The following is a 13,979-nucleotide window of genomic DNA, read 5'->3' as shown; positions in this document are numbered from 1 at the left end:
AATCTCTCCGAGCGGGCTCGCGGCCCATCACCCGGGCATTCACTGGGAACCCCTGACCGCACAGTGGCGGGGTGGTCAGCGGACCACACTGCCTGCACTCAGGACCGCACCACGCCCGTCCTCCGGCGCCGCCCCCGGCCGGAGGAGGGCTCCGGCCCCGCTGTGTGCCCGCCGCCGCCACCTCCCCGCGCCCTCGGCTGCCGGAGAGGCTCCGCTGCTGGAGTACCCGGGCACGCCGCGCTCGTCCATCCCGCCCATGGTGGCAATTAGTTTCGATGACGGCGATGATGGGGCAGTTACAAAGTGACTTTGTTCCGCCGGGTACTCGTGGCGAGTTTGCTAGATACGCTGTGCTTGCCGACGCTTCTCGCTAAAGAGACTGGATAGCCTCTTGATACTGAAAGCGCCGGTCGCTAGCAGAGTCTAGGCTCACCAGCCGCCCTGCCTGAGATGGTCCTGGACCGTCTTTTGAGCGCCGGAGACGGTGTCATCAGCGGGGCGCATTCGTCGAAACTTAGCCCCATAAGGAAAAGGGCATGACTGATGGTGGGCCAAGTGTGGGGTTTAGTAACAACTGAGTTGTCGTCTGCCGCGCCCAGAGATCATTTATCTTGCCGAGCCGGAGCGGACCAGAGCAAATCGTTTCCGATCGGGGTCCGGCGAGCGGCAGTTCGGCGGCCGGCCGCCCGCCGCCGGCCATGTGAGCGGCCCTTCCAGTCGGCTTTCTCCACAGGAAGCGGTCGATTGGGACCCGGCGCCCGGACATTTTCCGTGGTAGCCGCCGGCGGACGGGTGCGGTATTAGTTTAATTGAGTCGGCTGGCACGGGGCTCCTCGTCCGACGCCGAATCGATGCTGGTGCCTGTCGTGAGTTGCGTCCGGTCGGGACGCCGCAGGCGCGCTCTGCGAGCGCGCCGGGCTCGGCGAGCGCGCCGGGCTTGGTGGGCGCGCCGGGCTCGGTGAGCTCCGTGAGCCCGGCGGCGTGACGGGCCGGCTGCGTGTCACGCCGCGCAACCACGGCCGCCGCGGCGTGACGGCCGGCGGCGCGTGGGTGAATGTTACGGCCGTGGCCTCCGCCGCGTTGTCCGGTGTGTCTGCGGCGCCTACGCCCCTGTCCGGCGCCGTCGCCGGCTCCCTCCGGCGGGGATTACCAGCGGCCGGGAGACGGAGTGGCCGGATCCATACCCGGTCCATAAGAGCAGTCTTACCCGAGCCTTCCACTCGCGCGGATCGATGCTGCTCCCCACGCCCCGATCAGTCGGTGCGCGCACGGGTAGGTGACGCGGCTGCTCTGGGAGAGGTGAGCGACTTGCTGTTCTGAGCACAGCTGCTCCAGTAATGGCCTCATCAGCTCATCTCATCAGCTCTGGTAATGGTCTCCGCACGACCAGATCTCCGTTGTTCCACCATCTGTCCCCGCCACGTGCCTCCACGATCATCGCTTGGTTAATCCCGGGTTCCATCCGTTCACGCACCCCAGACGGCGCGCTTCCGCCCCCCCCCCCCCTTCAGCTCTGCCGTCTGACGCCTCGCGTCGCCACCCCCGTCGCTTCCGACTCACGGCGGTCATTGCGACGCAGCGTGGGAGCGGCTGGCCGCCCCCTTCTCGGCCGGCGCTGCCGCCCCGATGGCGGCCGCGCCGGTCTGCCGGCGCTATTAACGCCGGCGCGCCGCCGTCGCCGTCTTTGTTTGCCCCGGCTTGACTTGCAACAGGCGCGCGCCCGGCCCACAAAAAGCGCGCGCCTGTCCGTCGGCTTGCGGCTTGCTTGGGCGCGGCGGCGGCCCTGCGTGGTCTGAGACGCTTTTCTCTGCTCTGGAGAAACAGAGGCCGCTTGCTGACACGCCGGCGCCGCTTCCGTAAGATGAGACGACTCCTGCGTTATCTCCGGGTCTGGCGCACGGGAGAACGAGTCGGTCACCTGTTGCTGCCGTGGTGGCTGTGGTCGGTGCTCGCCTTTCGCCTCTCACGGCCGCGCCGTCTGTGTCCGGCGGCCGGTGGTGTGCCCACCCCCTCCGCCCGGCTGGAGGTCCCTGGTCCTGCATGCCTTGTTATCGCCCGCCGGCGGTACGGCCCGACACCGGCGGGAGGTATGTGGACCCCTGTCAAGACCCGTTAGTTGTCTCGAGGAGCGGCGCGCCGGGCACCGGGCGCGCTGAATGAGGGCGGCAGCGCGCGCTGGCTCAACGGTGGCGGATGTGGGGCTGCAGACCGTGAGGAGACACCCGAGCTGATCCGCTGTAAAGCAGCCGTCGTTGATTGCCTGCCAGCTCGACACGCTCACGGCGGCTCTTAATTCCACTCACGTCGGCTTATGTTGCTCTGCCAAACGGCGCGCTAGGTGTCTTCATCCTGCGGCGGAGTGAAAACACCGCCACCTAAATTACGCATCCGTCACGATCAGATTGAACGACAGGGCCATCTTGTTGCGGCGCCGGCGGCGCGGCGTCGCTGCTGGTTAGTCGGGGGCGGCTCTGCGGCTCTGCGGCTCTGCACGGCCGCAGCGTCAGCACTTGATTCGGTCGGCCGGGCCTGGCGGCGCCGATAGTTGGGCGTCGTTAATTCGGTTTGGACGTCTGGTCTCCAGGGCCCGGCTGTCAGCGGCGAAGACTGCCGTCGCCTGGCCATTAGGGCCGCTGCGGGACTGGGGAGGCCCCAGGTGCGCCGGCGGAGGGGCGGCGTCGGCCCCGTGCGTCAAAACAGTGAGGAGGGGACGGCGTAGGGGAGCGCGGCTTTCAGCGGTGAACGAGCGGGAATTGAAGGCGAGAGGGGGGGGGGGGGGGGAGAAAGAGGCGCACTGTTTCTGCTTGGAGAGCAGAACTGGTGTATGGTGGTTACGTGCGAGTGCCTGCGACAGTGCGTCTTCCTCCGAAGAGCCTTCTTCGGGAGAAAGCGGAGGCGTCACCGATGAACGCGACCGTCGGAGGGATGACCTGAGCAGCCGTGTTGTGTGACGGTCGTCGTCTGGGCGCCGATTTACTGCGGGCGCTGCTGAGTTACCGCCGCCCTAAGTTGGCCGCGCGGCCGGCCCCTGCCGCGCCGGGCCGCTGGCGCTGACGGACGGCCCTGTTAGAGCCGGCCCGCGTCCGCCAGGTCACACGGCTGACCCCCGGAGCCGGGCGGCGGCCGACCGTTCCGCTCTGCCGTCTCCCGGAGCAGGGCAGAGAGAGGGATATGGCGCACTCCGTCCTCTGTCTGCGGCTCGTGGAGTTGTGTTTTCGGTTTGATGGTGGGGTGATCCTAAGTGGAGATCTCCGTCAGGTTCTGTTGCGCGGTGTGTCGTGAAATGAGAGGAAGCATACGCTGTGAAAAGGCAGATGTGCTGGGGCCAGCCTTCGGACCAGCCTGCTCATCGCAAGCTGTTCGGAGTTTAGACTGCCTTATCCTGACCTGACGCGACCATGGCTCCACCCATGACTCCGTGTATTTGTCCTGCTCTGTTTACGTGACACCGGAAAGGTGACGAGGACTGACACACGCGGCCCAGAGCGCGCCGTGACTCACACCCGGCCGTGTTTATCGCGGAAACTGGGCCTGGCCGCGCCGGGAATAGGGCTCGTCTCGTCTGCGGCGGCGGCGCGGCCCATCGCGCCCGCTCAGTCACGAGTACGGCCGCAGTCGGCCGGCGGGGCATCCTGCGGCCTGCCCCGCTGTCACGTCCGCCGTCACGTTCTGCCGTCACGTCCGCCGGACGGACGGGCGCGCGCCGCCGGCGGCCGCGATAGCCAGGCGGGTCACGCGCGCCCGCCCACGGCGGCGGCGCGGGGCCGATTGGGGCGGCCGGCCGCGTGTCACCCGTGATCCAGCGCCTCCTGGTGTGTGGTCTGCCGGCGGAGAGGACGGGGGAGGCGAGAGCCGAGAGCTGGTCGGCTGAAGTGGTGCTGCTCGACTTTGTTTGCACGGCTGAGATTCGGATCTGGGCGTTGTGTACGTTTGAAAGAGTCGCTGGCCTATCTAGAATGGGTTAGTATCGCGGCCGCTGGCTGTAAGGGTCCGCGCCGGGAATGGCAGAGGCTGGTAGAAGAGGCAGAGGCAGAGGCCAGGCCGGAAGATACGGACGGACGTGGAGAACGTGAATGACTGTCTCAACGTCCCATACCCAGCCGGGCAACTTCGGTCCAAATGTGTGCGGCTCCACGCCAGGATTCTCCACACGACACCGCAGTGCCGACGTCGACGCCGGGGGCCGTGGGTATCCTGATATGGCAGCGCCTCGCGGCGGGTGACGATACCAGGTGGGGCGCGCGGGAGGGCTGCAGCGATGGAGGGTGGCATCTGACCGCGGCCAGGTCGTGGAGGTGTTCTCGTGCCTGTTAACGGGCCGTCAGCCCGCCACCAATTCGTCTTCAGTCTTGTGGGGCCGAGCCGTTGGAACCGGTGCGGTGACAAGCCGGCCCCAGCGGGTCACGCTGCATCTCGGTCAACGGCTCCCCCAGGCCGAGATAAATGAGTGACTCAGGTACGGAGACGGGGCAGGCGCCACTCGCGCAACGCTGCAGACTGCCGGTGACGCGACCGCCTGCACTCTGTCCGCGGCACGATGGAGAGACGCTGGCAAGAGTAGCCTCGCTCTTCCGAACTCATGGGCCATGGCTATTAGTGCTCATTTACGAGCTGTTCCAAGCGTATTCCATATGCAACAGCTTTGCTTTCTACCTACGCTGTTCACATCCATGGGTATGGTGCGCACATCATGAGTATGGGTGCGCACATGCTGGGTTCTGGACCGCAACGTCCGGTCACAATCGCTACCACATGGCACGCCTACGGAGCCATGTATGCGCTGTTTCGCACCCTCGGACATCGGACACAATGCAACCTTCGGACATGCCTCCCAAACAGCCTTGCCCAGTCCAGTCAGCGACAAGCGGCGGCTGCACAGGCCGGAACCCACCGCGTCCGTATGAATGGGCTCCCGGAACAGGGCATGCCACGTCGCAGTGTGAGAGTCGTGATCCATCGCTCGCGTCAGAGGAGGCTGGTGCAGGGCCTGGCCTTGACCCTTCGCGGCGAGAGCACCGCGGCCGAACGCCGGCGTGGTGGAACATAATGGGCCGGTGATACTGCAGTCGCCTCGAGCGAGGCTCTGCACAGTCGAGGCGCCGCGCGGCGATACCATACTACTGCGAGCGGTCGGACGGGGTGGCCGAGGCCGCGGTCGACGGCGGCGGCGGCGGCGGCGGCGGCTTCGGTCCACACTCGGAAGCTGCTCCGGCCGGACGATAAACAGCGCTGACGTCACGTTCGTCGTATGCTGGTGATTGCATTGACAGCGCGCTGTTTACACGCCAGCTCCCACACCGGCTCCTTTCCCAGGCGTATTGGACCGAGTTTAATTAGCGCTGCGCTTTAACCGCATGCGGGTGAGCGTCGCTTCCAGCTCAGTGCACGTGCGTGCGCCAGCCCGTCGGCGCCGCTGCAGTCCGTTAGGCTGCAGCTCGGCGGCGGGGTTCGAGATGTCGCCGCCCGCTGTCTGACGACCGCCATGGACACGGCGCCGCCAGCGGCGTGCCGGCTCTGTACTGCGGTGGCTGTCCAGGGACCGCGGCTGCTGTCCTGGGACCGCGGCGGCTATTCCGTGACCACGGCGGCTGTCTGGGGACCGTGGCGGCTGTCCCGGGACCGCGGTGGCTGTCCCGGGGCTGCAGCGGCTGTCCCGGAACCACGGCGGCTGTCCCGGGACCACTGTGGCTGTCCCGGGACCGCGGCGGCTATCCCGGGACCACGGTAGCCCCGGCGCTCTCCATCGGCCGGGACTCGGGCCGCTTCCCGTGTGGTCCGTTGTGAGCTGATGCGGCGCCGCCGCGGCGCGGAGCTGACTCACGGCCGGGCCAGGCGGGGAGGTGGCGGGACGGGCCGAGGGCGGTCGACCGGCGGCGGGGTTCACGCGACACGTCCTGCTGACTCGTCGACATGCAGGGGGAGGGGGTTTTGCCGACTCATCGCACCAGTGGTGGGCAAACTTACCAGCGAGTTTGAGCACTTGGTGTGGATGGCTGCTCGCCGATACGGCGGACCTTGTCGGTCTGGATCGTCGTACTCGCGCGTTTTGGCACAGCTTGTGAAGAGTGAAAAGGCGTGAGAGGGACGCAGCCCCCGCGGGCCGATCGATCCGCCGGCGAACATCATGACAAGACGACTTACGTTCTCCTCATGGCGCGGCTGTGTCACTCGTATTGTGCGGAACAGAATGGTTTGTCCTTTGATGCTCTGATATCGGCGTCAGCTGAATGGGTGAAGGGGTTCTTTCAGGACATAGCTGAATCCCCGCCGTCGGTCGCCGGCCAGCCGCGCGCAGTTCGCACGCTCGCCGCCAGGCGGCTGCACCTGCGCGGCGCCGCCGTGGCGTCCGTGTCGGCGAAATACGGCGACAACGGCGTCATTACGGCCGGCTTCTGGCCGATGGCCAGTCAGGCGTGAGAATTCCTGAATGTGGAGCGTAGTGGCTCCTGGTTGCTGGGCAATGGCGCCGCCCCGGTGCCGCTACCCGGCTGGCGGCGCGCCGCCGGCCCGCCCGCCGACAGAGCGGACGGCCGGCGGAGTGAGACCAAGGAGGCAGCACGGGTGCGGGAGATGGCCGTACGTCGGCTGACCGATGGTCGCCGTTGGCTCGGGAGGGGAGTTCTGTGGAGAGTGTGTGCAGCAGAGGTGGACTTGTTTTGCCAGGCCTTTTTACGGCTGTGGCGGCCGAAGGTAAAGGCCTTTTGCCAGGCTTTTTCCGGGGCGGCGGCCGCACGCCGCCGTCCCGCAGGGAGCAGATAGATGGCGCCGCGCGGCCATCTGTCCGCCGTCGGAGGCCATCTGCTCCCCCCCCCCCCCTCTCCCTGTTTGCGGACCACGCAGGGTGCGTGCGGCCAGCGGTTGGCGCGGCGACCGCGTGTGTGTGGGAGAGTGCGGCGGCGTTTATTTGGCCGCCGCGCCGGAGCTATCGCTTGGCCGCGGGCGGTGCCAGCGCCGGCCCACCCGCGCCGCGGCGCCGCCACTGAGCGCGCCTGGGGCGGCGCTGGTGGGCTGAAGAATCCGGCCCGCCAGACGGACAGGCCCCGGTCCCGTGCCGTCCGGGAACGGCTGTAGGCCGGCTGTGAAGCGGGCCAGCTGAGGCGGCCGGGCGGGGAGCGGAATCGGTGCCGGAATCCGACGGAATCGGGCGGGTCTGGGGCGGTGGCGTTGTCGGAGGATGTGTTCGCTGTGCCTGGATCATGACGGCGGTACTGTGCGATATACCTGGACCATGGCAGTGGTGCTGTCCGATGTTTCGGAATCATGGCTTTTCTAAATAGATCTGGTATTGTCTGTCACTCTGGGAGTTGTGCGGAGCGTGCCGCGTCCGCTGCCAGAGTTCTGGTGTCGCCCTTGGTATAACTCACCAATCGGTGACAGCTGGGAATTAGCCGAGCCTGCGTCTTTGCCCTCCCCTCCCCCTCGTTCCCATCAGAGGTGCGCAGCTGTGTGATACCGTGGGGAGGCATAGCCCACGGTAATCAGCGGCCATTCATCGGCGTCATTGTCGCCATGTTTCACTTGAACCGCCGAGCGTGCGTGTCTCTCCCTTCCGTTTCTCTCTCTCTCTCTCTCTGCATCTCCGGTGCTCTTTCCATCCTGCGTTCCTCCGTGCACGAACGCCGGGCAGTTCTCCCGGCGTGAAATCAGATTCGCAATCGGAAAACGAGAACACGCTTTTCAATGTCCGCGGCTAATTTCTCCAAACCCCGTGGCAAGCGTGGTGAAACACTTGACGGATTGGCCGTCGAGACCAACAGCTTCTCGCCCGCCGTCGTCTGCTCGGCGGCGCTGGTCGGCGGCGTCTCCAGCCGATCCGGCCGTCAGCGGCCGGGGGCGCCGCCGGCCGTGTGGTGCAGGGCCGGGGCGGCGCTGCGTCCCGCTCCCACAGCGCGGCTCCGCACACGCCTCGGTCATTACACGCCGCGAGCCGGCCGGCCGGCGGGCGGCCGACCCGCGGTGCGGCGCAGCGGGCGCCTCGTGCTGTGGACGCCGCCGTGTGACTGGCTCCCCCTCCACTGGCTGCTGCTGGGAGACATTCTTGTCTCCGCTGACTGCTGTGGTGAGGAGTTCTCATCTCCGTCAGGTGGTGGTCTTGGTGTTTCAGATTTCGGTCTGCCGTGGCGGCTGACTTCCCGCGCTGGCTGCTCTCCTAGTTTCCTTCTGGTGCTGCGCGGGCTCAGATCTCTTGCATTATTTGCCCCGGCTTGCGGGCAATTTTGGACTGTGGCTGGTCCTGTAAGCTGTCGGGTGATTGTCCCGTGGTGCGGCCAGGGCTCGTGGCCACGTGAGTGTGCCGCCCGCACAGTTTGCCAGCTCGCCTGCCGCGCCGGGGGCCGACCGTAACGCACGCCGCCAATATTTACCCGCGGTCGCCCACAACCACACGCGGCAAACACGGTGCAAATGTTTGCCGGCCCGCTCCCTCTCGCTGCGTCACTCTCGCTGCTGCCCTGCCGCCCTGCCGCCGGCGTGCCGCCGCTCAGCGCGCTCCTCCGCGCGCGAGTGTTTACACGCTGGATGGGGACGCACAGGCCGGCTGTTGTGACGGCGGCACGTGCTCAGCGCCGCGCCGAGCGGCTCGTCCATCACCGGCCGTGACCTAGGGGCGGCGGCGGCTCTGTTCTCGGCGGCTGGGGCGCGTCATCCGTCAGCGACGCCGCCGGCGCGCGGCGGACGCCGGACGCGCGCCGCGTCACTCTCCGCCTCCGGTTGCGTCCGCCGCCGCCGCCGCCGCCGCCGCTGCCGGCGCCCGGGGATGGATCCACGGCTGACGTACCGTGGACGGGCCCGTCGAATCGCGCCGCTGGTTGAGACGTGACGCTCCTGACGGGAGGCGCGCCCGGCGGAGGAGGCGTCTTAGTTAGGGGCGGCGATGGGCGGCGCTGGCGGCCGATCCAGGTCTCAGATAGCGGCCGGCGCGGCGGCGTTTGTGATACCGGCGAGCTGCTGTACTAGGTTATCGGAACTGTCATCACGAGCTCTGCTGCGTAGCTGCTTTGCCACTCCTCCCGAGAGTGGCTGCCGCCCCGGCGCGGGTGCCCCTCCACTCTGACGTGCCCTCCCACTCCCCTGAACTCCACTCTGCCAACCAGTCGGATCGACATGACTAATCGGACGCTGGAGCGCCGTCAGCCCTGACAGCTCCGCGCCGGTGGAGTGCCGCCCTCTTCCCGCGTCTGCCACGTGCCACGTGCCCGTCGGACTCCTCTGATCTCAGGCCGCGCGGCTGCCACGGCAATGGCCAGAGAAGCCGGAGTAGCCGCCGGGGGAGGTGGGAGGGCGTCGGTCGCTGACCCCGTCCCGTCTCTCGACAGCCGGAGGAGGTGGCGCGACTGCCCGGCTGGACGGCCGACGACGAGGAGCTCACCTCGCCCGTGCACCCCGACCTGCGCTTCCACGCTCTGGGCCACACCGTGTCAGAGGTGAGAAGGGTGGGGTGCTGTGCTGGGCGCTGCCCAGTCGGGTGGACGCCGGTTGTGACCTGTGATGCGATGCTTGGGACCGTGTGGGTTAGACGTCGACGTGTCCTGAACCTGCACTCCAGATCCGCGCCAAAGAAAAGAGTCGCAAGTGAGATTAGCTTGCGACCCCAAGAGACACACTCCTGTCTGGAACGTGGACTGAGCGTCGGAAGTGTGCGGCACCTAGGATCCTATCCCAGATGACTACCGGTCAGAGATGAGAACCAGCGACAAGTGCCACGTCCTGTTTCCTTCGAGCAATACGCACCACTCACGAACATTACAAGTCAGCTTGATCGAACCCTCCCCTGACGGGGCCCCGCCTGCAAGTCGGGGCGGGTGAGAAGGGCGTCCACCTGCCGCTCGGGGCGGCACCGGGTCCGCAGCAACGCTGCATCATTAATCACCCGCGCGTTTAATCAATCGTTTATCATATCATACACTCACGCCGGCCGGCCCCGCCGCGCGCTCACCGTGAATAGGCGGCCTGCTCTCTGGTACGCAGAGCTGTGTGAGGCGCGGGGGACCGCAGGCAGGCGGTCAAGCGGGCGGTCTGTTTCGCCGCGACAGCGGAGCATGACGCGACGCTGCATGGCGTGCGTGCGTGGCGTAAACACAAAAAGTCCGTCCGAAATAGGTGCCGTAAATAGATGGTGAGACGCATTCTTTTAGTATCATCGCGCGAGGCTCTATTGTTGCGGTGCTGGTGTCATTGTTCTCTTGTGATTGTTGGCCCCCCCCCCCCCCCACCCCCACCCCCCAACCCCGTGGCAGCGCGTACACATCGCCCAATAGATCGAGGCGGGCTAACCTTAGGCGTGACAGAGTAGGATTCAGAACTCGGCTAGTGCTCCTGTCCCACCACATGCAGCCATGCGACGTGAAGTTACGCTATTGATCGTGCCAGCTGCGGCGCATCCACTGCGATCAGACGTCAGGGGTTCAGGGGTGCGTTGACGGCGTCTGCCCTGGCACATAAGCTGCCGGAGACACCCCTCAAGGCACCCGTGCTGAAGCCGACACAGAGCATGAGGCCGTTCTCAGTACGGCGTAGCCCCGCTGGTGACACCGATCGGGTTCCCGGCAGCGCCAGCGCGCCGTCCCTGCACCGCGTGCAGCGCCGTCAGGTGATTACATTATCGACTGTGTTTATTTGTACGGTGGCCACCGGCCGTGTCTGCTTCCCGGCGGACGGCCGTGCCCGCCCATGTCACGCGCGGAGGCCGAGCGGAGGACCGGTAACGCGGGGTCAGCAGGGAGAGGGGGCCGCCACGGCGGCCAGCCTCTCCACCAGCAGCCGATGCCATCCAGCGCCTGCCCTCCCCAGCAGACGGCAGGCGACGGCAGTTGAGTTCTGCACGGGCGCTGACGTCGTCCGCAGCCGCCGCTGTCTGCGGAAACCTGCCCATGCGCGCGAGCTTTTTGCGCGGCTTTGGCGGCGCGGAGGCTGTGCCCAGAGCTCCGGCGAGGCGAGGCGATTGAGTGATTTCACCTCTGGCCGGCCGTGCAGCGCGGTGTCTCGCCAGTTGCCACCGAGCCTGCAACCGACGCGCGCGCGGACCCGCTGACTGCACCCAGCCCGACGCGGTGTACACAGGAGACCCCGGCTGGCTGGAGACGGCGGGTGCGGAGATCGGGGACGCTGAGAGACAGTGTGCAGAGAGGAGACCGGAGGCGCTCAGAGGTCCTGCGCGGAGGAGATCAGAGGCGCTCAGAGATCCTGTGCAGAGGAGACAAGGGACCGTCCGTGTAAGGCACAAGATACAGGAGACCGAAGGCGGCCAGAACTGACGCTCACTGACTGACTGGAGGCAGCCCGGTGCACCGTGCGAGGGAAACCGAGAGGCGTCTGGCGAGGGTACGGCGGAGGATGTCGCCGCACTGGCTCACCGCCTGGTGTGATGTGACGCTCGGGTGGTTTGGCTGGGTGGTCAGATCATAGTCTGGTTTGGTCTGGCCTGGTCAGGTCATACTCTGCGCTCAGGACGACTCGCCGCTGCGTCGAGTCAGGTGACTCGTGACCGCATGTTGTGTGGAGTTGGGACGACTCGTCGCTACATGCCGCGTGAAGTTTGACTCGCGAGTGTATGCTGTGCGAACTCGAATGCCTCGGCCACGTGCTGCGTGAAGTCGGGACGGCCGGCGGTGGTAAAGTGGTGGTGGCCGGCGCTGCTGCCGGCACCAGGTCGGCCGGGCGGGGCGAGCCGCGCTTCTCGACGGGCCAGTTTTTGTCGGTCGGTGGTCCCTGGCACGGCGCGGACCACTCCGCTACCCCGCTCGACCCCTCGTCGCTCCAGTGCACGACTGGGCCCGCTGCCGCGCGCCGGCCGCAGCCGGCGGTACGTCAGTGTAGTCACCGGCACGGACTGTGAGCTCCAGGGACGGACGCGCACGAGCAGACCCTGTCAGCCGGTGTGTGACTCCTCTCCGCAGCGTGTCAGTCCCGGTCGTCCCACCTCACCGGCTCGTCGTCTGGCGGCGCCGGCCGTGCCGCCACAGTCGGTCGTCAGTGCCGTCTGCCGGCCGGCGGTCCGTCGGCCAGCGGCGCTGACGTGGCCTGTCGTCCGTCCGGTAGGGGGCCCTGTACCAGCTGCCTCGGCCGGACCAGGTGACCGAGGCCAGGACGGAGCGCTTCACCGCGGAGGTGGTGCCCGTCGATGTCACTGGACGCGGCTTCCAGCGGCTCATCAAGTTCCGACAGTCGCTGGTGCATGTAAGTGAGGCGCCGCCTGCGGTCGTGGGTCCGGGGAACGGCAGTGATGATGTGTTCGGTTATTTGCAGGCGCGTGTAATGGTGGAGGGATATTTTGTTCTCCCCCGGTGTTTCTTTTCGGCTAAATCAACGTATGTCGATGAAAATGGAATTGCTAAGCTCATAATTTCACGAGCGTGGTCATCAGCGCCATGGTAAGTTTTCCTACTGTATCTGTCGTCAGCCTCCCCGCAGTGATGCCTTTTTCTGACTGACTCTGAGCTAAGCTGGCAATGGGCCGTGTCAAGGTTCAGCGTCAGGAAATGTTGAAGCGAGCGCCTTGGGATCAACTGACCGCTGGACTGTTTCGGGTGTGTACTGCTTTCGTTGTACCCTTGTTTATGCTCACTCCCATTTGGGCTATGGCAGTGCCCCTATGATTGGTCTTGCCAGGCGATCTTGGAAAGGAAGTATGCCGGAAATAGTCGCCGATCAACATGAGTCACAGCTGTTATTTATATTATACCGACTCAGTTCACATGCACATTGTGCTGCGGTCGAGTTGTAGCGCAGGACAACGCAACCGGATGTCATCCGCCTGTACAAACACACTCACTCACCCACGCGGCGGTCAGGGTCTCCCCCCCCCCGCCCCACCCCGCCCCTATCTGGTGACGCCCATGAGCTCACTGCCCGTCACCTTCAGCGTCGTTCTGACCGCCGGCTGGCTCCTGTTTCAAGCCTACCCTGGCGCCGCTGCCGGCGGTACCTGCAGGTCAGGTGGCGGCGTCGGCCTCGGTCGTCCCACAGCACGCGGGGGCCGGCGGCGGGTGCACGCGGCGGGTGAGGGTGCGGGTGGTGTGGGTCTCGGGCGACTGTGCGGGTTGCCGCCCCGCCCGCCGCCGGGACTGAGCGGTGCGCGCCGGACGTTGGCTCATCCAGGGGGCGTCCGGCGTTGCAGTTCGACTACGTGAAGCGGCGACGGAAACGACGCGACCGAAACCGACGCAACACGATCGGCGACACGAGCGACATCCAGGAGGCGGTGCTGAGGGCCGACCTGCCCAGGTCAGTACACTGATGCACTGATGGGCTGACCTGCATGCACTGATGGTGTGACCAGGGTAGGGGCGTCGGCCCGAACTGGCCAGCTGTCTTCGGTTTGATTCGTCTTCTAAACAGTACTGACCGGGACGGATCGGGAGGCACCGCTCGCCCGCCAGTGGTAGCGCCCCTCCGACACGCGCCCCTGACACGTCCCTGCCGAACGTGTCAGGGGCGCTCCAGACAGCGCCCCTCCCGTAGCGTGGTGCCTCAACGCTGACCACGTGCGCCGGTGCTGCTGCCGCCGCCGCGGTTCACGTCGACACGGCGTGACCGGCGCGTGCTGCTGCACCGGCACGCCGTCTCACGGCGGCCGGCGGTCGGCGGCCGCCGCGTGCGCTGTCTGAGATTCGTGGCGAGTGGCCGCCGTCCGGTGACGGGGCTGGACGTGCCGTGCCCTCTGCTGGGTGTGGTCACGGCTGCTGCCCCCCCCCCCCCCCTCCCGTGTCCCAGACGTCGGCGGGGATTGAAGGTCCTGTCGGTCGTCCGTGTTGTGTGCCCTTTTCCGGTCTTTGTGTCGGTTTGAGCAGTCACGGAAGGTGTGCTGTGTCCCGATCAGTGCGCTGCTCCGCCTGCCTTCCCGTCTGCCGCTCTCTGTTCTCCTCTGTTCTGCTCTGTTCGTGCTGCGTGTTGTCTGGCGTGCTGTCCTGTATACCGTGGTATCCCATGCCAGCCGCCCGCGCATCGACGGAGCCGCTCCTGCTCGCCACGTGGACTCCACG

General features: G+C 66.6%; 1 protein-coding gene across 1 annotated transcript in view; it reads left to right on the top strand.

Moving 5' to 3' along the window:
• The window catches only part of gukh (NHS actin remodeling regulator GUK-holder), a gene marked incomplete at its 3' end in the record, with an annotated part of 38,579 nt that extends 25,358 nt beyond the window's left edge, over positions 1-13,221 (top strand). The window contains 3 exon segments of the mRNA XM_037227691.1: positions 9,315-9,422; positions 12,037-12,174; positions 13,115-13,221. Of these exon segments, the coding sequence (XP_037083586.1) occupies positions 9,315-9,422; positions 12,037-12,174; positions 13,115-13,221 (353 nt within the window).
• Between the last annotated feature and the right edge of the window lie 758 nt (positions 13,222-13,979).

This window comes from Pollicipes pollicipes, unplaced genomic scaffold (genome assembly GCF_011947565.3).
Source record: "Pollicipes pollicipes isolate AB1234 unplaced genomic scaffold, Ppol_2.1 Scaffold_5724;HRSCAF=6776_pilon_pilon_pilon, whole genome shotgun sequence".
Classification (NCBI taxonomy): domain Eukaryota; kingdom Metazoa; phylum Arthropoda; class Thecostraca; order Pollicipedomorpha; family Pollicipedidae; genus Pollicipes; species Pollicipes pollicipes.
This window is presented reverse-complemented; position numbering and strand designations above follow the sequence as displayed.